This window comes from Cynoglossus semilaevis, chromosome 19, assembly GCF_000523025.1.
Source record: "Cynoglossus semilaevis isolate Cse_v1.0 chromosome 19, Cse_v1.0, whole genome shotgun sequence".
Taxonomy (NCBI): domain Eukaryota; kingdom Metazoa; phylum Chordata; class Actinopteri; order Pleuronectiformes; family Cynoglossidae; genus Cynoglossus; species Cynoglossus semilaevis.
In genome coordinates, this window is record NC_024325.1 from 13,983,912 (window position 1) to 13,990,881 (window position 6,970).

Consider the following 6,970-nt stretch of genomic DNA (forward strand, 5'->3'; position numbering starts at 1 on the left):
GTCGTGTGCCGTACTCCACCAGAGAAGAGACACCGGTCTTCGCTGACGCCACCGTTCCATCCTTCGCCTTTTTCATCCTTCTGTGATTTCATTTAGTTTTTTTTTCACCGTTGATTTGTTTATTTCTCCGTCCGTTAGCGGAGGAGACAACGACGCTGAGCTGCAGAGAGGAGGGAACTCTTTACTCTGACCCAAATAAATCTTTCAGTGCTCGCCTTCTCATGGTGTTTACTCACAAAGAAGGAGAAGACGACGGAGGGGGAGGAGACGAGGACGAGGCTGAACGTGAACGACTTGTCGCTGTGACACAGCTCACCACTGCACACAAGCAAACTTGACCTCCGCATTTTGCCCATCACCACAGTCAGCAGGGGACAGCACTGTGTGCGGACGGTGCCATGCTCAGTGGCAACTGGTGGACTCGAACCTGAAACCTTCCGGACCCAAGTCCGCTTCCTGAACCACCGAGCCGCCACCAGCAGCTCCATTAGAAAGTGCAGAGTCAACATTACTAACTACTTATTACACTGACTAACCTAGTACTTCTCAAACAGTGGGGCAGGGCCCCCTGGTGGTGTGGTTACAACTGGTACTACAGCAGTAGACACACTGGTCAGAGGTGCAAACCCTGACGTGATGAGACCATTATTTAAAGTGTCTAATTGTCACCTGAAAAACACCTGATTGGACAATGTCTCGCTGCCTGTCTTTCATTTTTATCCCAGGACGATTTAGGTCTGCAGCTGGACGCAGAGGTCAGGACGCTCTGTTATGTTCTGTTCTGTTCTGTTCTGTTCTGTTCTGGTCTGCATGGATGTTCTTGGATCAATTTGTGCCACTTCTGTAGGAACAGAGTGAGCCTTGACAACAGAGGTTAGAGTCACACGGACAGACGCGGCCTCAGCTGCAGCGTCTGAACACGACTCTTTGAGGTTTAACGAGGCAGATACTTCACAAAATCACAGACTTTGTAGAAATAAATAAATATATATGTGTTTTTTGCCACAGTCCAGTCCAGTCCAGCCAGAACTTTTCAGAAAATAAAAGGACTTGAGTTGGATGACAGCAAACTCTCACCGAGACAAACAGAACAACAACAACTTTATATTAGCATGTAGCTTAAAAAGTCAAAATGAATATGTTTAATTATTCTAATTAATTTTAATAATAAAATATGTCAAAGCATAGAATGAAGCGTCCATCAACCTCATCATCGTTGCTTATATTTAACCATAATTCGCCGACATTCCAAGTTAGGACCAGGATCAATGGTGATTTTTTTTGGTTCTACCGTCACGTGTGTTTCTCGCTGTTGGTCCTGAGGCAAAAAAAACCCCTTGAATGAAGAGGAAACAGCTGAGGACGATTAATGAATCTCTGCTTCAGTCCCAGAATTAAGCCCTGAGAGGAAAACGGTGTTTACCCCCGGGAGGGGGGGGGGGGGGGGGGGGCAGGAGGGGGGCAGCGCGGGGGAGACCAGTGAAGTCAGGTGTGTGTGTGTGTGTGAGTGTGTGTGTGTTGCCAGTGTCTTTAATGAGTCAGACTGCCTGGATGCTGAGTGCAGCCATTTAGCTGCGTGCAATTAATCAGATGTTTCCTCTCAGAGACAAAACCACACAGACGTGCAGTGGGAGGCTGCTGTGATTACACGCTGAATTCAAATCCTCCACCGCCCCCCCCCCATCACCACCACCACCACCACCAGCGTTAGTCAGAGCGGCGAGAAAATGCGAGAAGGTAACGTAGAAGAAGTGAATCCAGAAGAAGACGTGGAGCGGTGAGGTTCAACCTGCTCACCGTCAGGGACACTAACTGAACCGCACTACACTTCCACGTCCAACCCCAAAGTGAATCACAGCTGCTCATTTAGCTCAGTGCTAAATAACCTGACCCCCCCCCCATTCCCCCCAGTTGAAAATGAGTGACACCTCTTCTCCAGACCTCCTCCTCCAGAGCTTCTTCTTTCAGTTGTAGCTGATTTTAGTCTCTGACATTTTGTTTTAGTGAGACTTGTCTGTTTCAGCACCTTGGACAGCTCCTCCAGATTCTGCCTCTGACTCTACACCAAACATATACAGGTGTTCTGACGATATAACATACGTATCAGAATGACATACACTACTAACAAACATTAGTGTGGTTGTTCTGCCTGTGTTTTACCCGTCCTCACTCAGCTCCTCCCGTTACACTGAGAAACAATAAATAAAGTGTGTAGTGAAGAATTTGTGACGAAGTGTCTCAAAGTTCAGATTAGTGAATCAGTAAATCTTTGTTTTCCTAAACCTGGAGCTTCAGGCGATGAGACAGACGCCTCGGTCCTCTGAGGCTTCGTCGTGATGAAAATGGAATTACCCAGAGAGATTCTGCATAACAGATAATTCTTTTTAAACTACGATTCGATTCCTGTGTAGGTTTAGACAGAAAACTGTTCCAGTCTTATATATTTTAACACCTTCAATATTTCTCTGACAAACCGACGCCACCGTCACCGTAAATAAGGACACGGTTCAACGCTGTGTCTTGTGGTACTTTGCAGATTCCGTGTTGCCAAATGCATTAGGGTTACAGAGTGCACGGTTGGCAGTGAACAATTTGTAGACTAACGAGGTTTAATGTTGTTGTTCTATCAGTGGAAAAGTCCTGGGTTCAGAGGGTGTGGGCTGCCTCGGGCCGTTCGTCTCTGTAATGAGGGTAAATCAAAGCTGCAGTATAGCTGGGATAAATAGGTGATGTTTCACTGCCGCGGATAAACACGGACCTAATGACCCGCGCCTGGCTCAAGGTGCAAAGTCAGTACTTTCAGAAAGTCTTTACGTCCAAAATTTGAATATAAAAGCGGGAGGAGAGTCGGATTCCTCCCACATGAAAGTGAAGCTGAACTTGTTTGATGTCGATAATGTCTGCGTTTGGAAATGCACACTGAAAATTAAATGTGCTGTTCGCGCCCGCGTGACATATTTAGTGCTACATCTGAGCGCAGCATTTTCAATTACAGTCAAAACTCCAGCCCGCTGATGGAGTTCTGATGGTATTTATGACCGGAGGCCGAGGCGTAAAAACCCTTTTATGGGGTGGGATGAAAGGAGACGACGGATTGACTTTCCTTAAGATCTACAGAGATCAACAGATTCATTTTAATGATATGTTCAAGTTCACGCTGACTTTCAAGAAGCCGAAAAAAAAAAGAAAAAAAAAAAACTCTGCTGTGATGTGGCAATTGTCCTGTCAGCTGCAGATGTTATTACCTCGGGGTAGTTGAACAGGGGCAGAAACGCTGCAGCTGATGGAGTTTTTATGTCACTTCTTAATAATAGAAGTGCAACAGAGAGAGGCAGAGCTTCATCTGCTGCACTCCTCCAACTCCTCTTCATTATAAATGTCTAGTCATAAAGAGCTGCACACTGACGATTCCTTCAAACCAGAGGCCGCAAAAAACATGGTCCACAAATGTTACAACAACCTGACGACAAATCCAACCATAAAATCCTCCACCTTCAGGCTTTTACTCTCGGTAAGGTTATTTCAGTCCAAGAAAGAACATTAATATTTGCGATTTAGACAAAACTGTTTTTTTTCCACCTCCATCTTTTCTACAACTTCATCCTCAGAACCTGTGATCCCAGAACATCTGCAAACGTACTTCCTGAATCCTCAAAATTAAGAGATTTCAGCTCTGTCCTCAACTTTGGAAATTGTTTTTTTTTCTCCCTTTGTTTAAATCACCTGCAATCAACCAGATTGTTTTCTTATTATTATATTAACAGGTTTATATATATATATATAAGATATATAATATAACACACACTCTGTGTCTCCAGCAGCGTTGACGTTGTTTCGTCATCATATCTCTGTCAGGTGTTGGGATGTCTTACCCTAAAGTTTCCTGTTGTGAACCAAAAAAGAAAATGTCACGTTGTCTGAGAACTTTCTGACTTTTCCCTCAACAACCGCAAAACTGAGCAAATTACCACAAACGGATGATTGGTTGCGTCAGCCTCTGTAAGCGCAGCAGCCAATAGGATCCTGACTATTATTATCATTATTATTAGAGTGAAAGTTCTCTGACTGCTTCACACACACACACACACACACATAGACATGTCACACAGTCAGTCAGTCAGTCATCAGTCAGTCATCAGTCAGTCATCAGTCAGACAGTCATCAGTCAGTCATCAGTCAGTCATCAGTCAGTCACACAGCCGTCTCCCAGAATCCCTCTGCCCCTCCCACTCTGGCTCTGAATGAAATCTTTTCTCTATAATGAAGATTAAACAGACATTTGGACGAGAGCTGTGTGGATTGTTCCAGAACCTTGATGGAGAGGAGCGGGAACAGGAGTGGCAGCCAGAACTGGGACAGTTAACTACAGGAGTGAGGATCTGTTCTGGACCAGACGACAGTCAGTGTTACAGACGGTGGAGGAGCTGACGGGGAGTCACACCAGGAGTCACACCAGGAGTCAAACCAGGAGTGAACCAGGAGTGAACCAGCACCCCTCCGCCCCCAACTCCACATCAACGACTTAAGAAAACAGACTGAAATGTCATAAAATGTCCTCCATCCGTGTACGGTTTTTGTATCGTATCGTTATTCTTGTATCGTGACACGTATCGTTTCACCAGATTGTTGCCAACACACAGCCATACAATGACTAAAACCATTTTTTGGAGATTTCTAAAAAACTTCTACTCTCACAGAACACAGAAATAAAAAAGAAAAAAGAAAATATTAATTTGCCACGCTGCCCCCTCCCTGCAATTGCTCCATGCCCCTTACTTTGGAAACCACTGACGTAACCACCCCAATTCTGGTACTAAACCACAGGAACGACAGCTAGTTCTGTTGTTGTCTTTAAAAAAAACAATAAAAAAACCCTTTTTTTATTCGTTTGGAGTCAAACGTATGTAAATGTGTGAAACATGCTGCCAACACTGCTGCGTTCAGAGGCACAAAATGGCTCCAGGAGAGCGAGCAGCTCCATGAGTGAGCAGTAAAATTAGACGCCTACCTGAAATGGAGATACTGTAATTCGAGCGAGGTGGGGGAAGTGTCCTAGAAATGCTTTTTTGCCGGTTTAAAAATACTTGAAATGCACAGTTTTAGGGAAAGTGGCACATTTAACAGGAGAGAGAGAAAAAAACCCCTCCACATCCACTCAGTTGTTTTATAACAGTGGATCTGAAACGACACCAGACTTTTTGATGTAATATTTACTGTTACATCACTTCTGACAAGCCGAGGTCAGACAATATGTTTTTGTGTCTGATCGTCTGAATCATCTGAACCAAAGCTCAGGATAGATTTCTAAAAAACAAAAAACAAAAAAAAAAACAAAAAAAACTGGGAATGAAGACTTTATAATTACTGAGATTAATGAGATTGACTCTAAAACGTTATGAATCAATATTAATTGGGTGGACACTGAAAGATTATATTACATATATTTTACTTTTTTTTTTACACTGCACAGAAATGTGGTGTATTATAATATTTGGTTCTGTTCCAGGAAGAAATCAATGATATTTTTTGGCTCCAAAATCCAAGATCCAGTATGAAATAAGCATAAAAGTAAAAAAAGAGAAAAAAGTTATCATCGTGTTTTACTAACAAGTATTAGCTACGAGCTAACAAATCACCTGACACAGCGCTAACTCACAGGCTAATAGCCAGCATGCTAACCAGGGGCGTCCAGCATCACGCCAGTTGGACCTTATCACCATCTATCTGAAGCAGAGTCAGACAAAGGTCTGCCAATAAATCCATTTTTCTGTCTGGATGTGAACGGAAACAACGGTCTGGACTGGATTTGACTGTGTCTACAGGTACTGACGGCTGTACCTCTGACGGCTGTACCTCTGACTGTTGTACCTCTGACTGTTGTACCTCTGACTGTTGTACCTCTGACTGTTCTACCTCTGATGGCTGTACCTCTGACTGTTGTACCTCTGACTGTTGGAGTCTTCTCAGGTGCTGATGCTCAGAGGACAACAACACATCCTCGTCTGTACAGCCGTCCAATTAGTGCTAAATGATAATCACAGAGTGCTGAGGGTTATTATCCGCAGCGACTGAAGACCAAACCGTGGCGGCGGGTCAGCTGCACCTGTGAATGACTCATCACTCAGATGCAAGGATCTATTGAGCGTCTGTGTGAGCAGCATTCAGCCCAACAGTGGAGCACTTTAGGGTGATGACAGGCCGGGCCTGAAGTGTGTCGCAGGAGGAGAGTGGAGGATGTTCGATTTTACAAACTGAACTGACGAGGAACTGAGGCCAGAGCCCTGTCACCACAGCTCCTGATGTTTACACCATCTTTCATGTACTACTACTAATACTACTACTACTACTACTACAGTGATACTTCTCTCACCTCTGTCGGTGTCGTACAGGTAGACAAACTTCTCCCACTTGTAGTGGTCCAGCAGACTGAGAACGGCTCCTCTCAGACCGGGCCTCATCTGGATGACAAACTGCACGTCGGCATCGATGGGGAAGCTGGGTGTGATGAAGGAGGTGTGCAGCGCTCCGCAGAAGGAGGTCAGCGTGTTCATGGACTTGCGGTCGTAGAAGCCGAAGATGGCGTACACTCCCCGAGAGAACTGGGAGCAGACTGGAGACAGAGAGAGAGAGACAGAGAGAGAGAGAGAGAGAGGGTAAGACACGGAAACTGAGGCAAAGTTATTGGACAGTTCAGAGTTCAATCACACTCATTAAACACCAGCCATCACCAACTGGTGGCCCGCGGTCTGAAACCGGCCCACCGAACCATCCAATCTGGCCCACGTCTGTGTCCCAAAATAAACATCAGTGTGATTTTTATTTCATTTCATTTCATTTGAGCGTCAGGAGCCTGAGACCGCTGTGAGGGAACGCCACATGAATTAATGTCAAAAGTCAGGAAACAGGAAGTGGTTCAAAACCCAACGTCCACCTGTTCAAATGAATCTTCAACAATCCTTAAATTAATTTT

The 6,970-nt window shown here is 44.7% G+C and overlaps 1 protein-coding gene across 15 annotated transcripts in view; it reads right to left on the bottom strand.

The window, feature by feature from the left end:
* gria3a (glutamate receptor, ionotropic, AMPA 3a) overlaps positions 1-6,970 on the bottom strand; it is a 55,451-nt gene that overhangs the window by 31,662 nt on the left and 16,819 nt on the right. For all 15 annotated transcript variants that reach the window (XR_003052925.1, XM_017041540.2, XM_025065713.1 and 12 more), the window contains one exon: positions 6,371-6,610. Coding sequence is in view for 14 of the 15 variants with exons in the window: in XM_017041540.2 (XP_016897029.1) it covers positions 6,371-6,610 (240 nt within the window). In the remaining variant the exon portion in view is untranslated. The remainder of the gene's footprint in view (positions 1-6,370; positions 6,611-6,970) is intronic.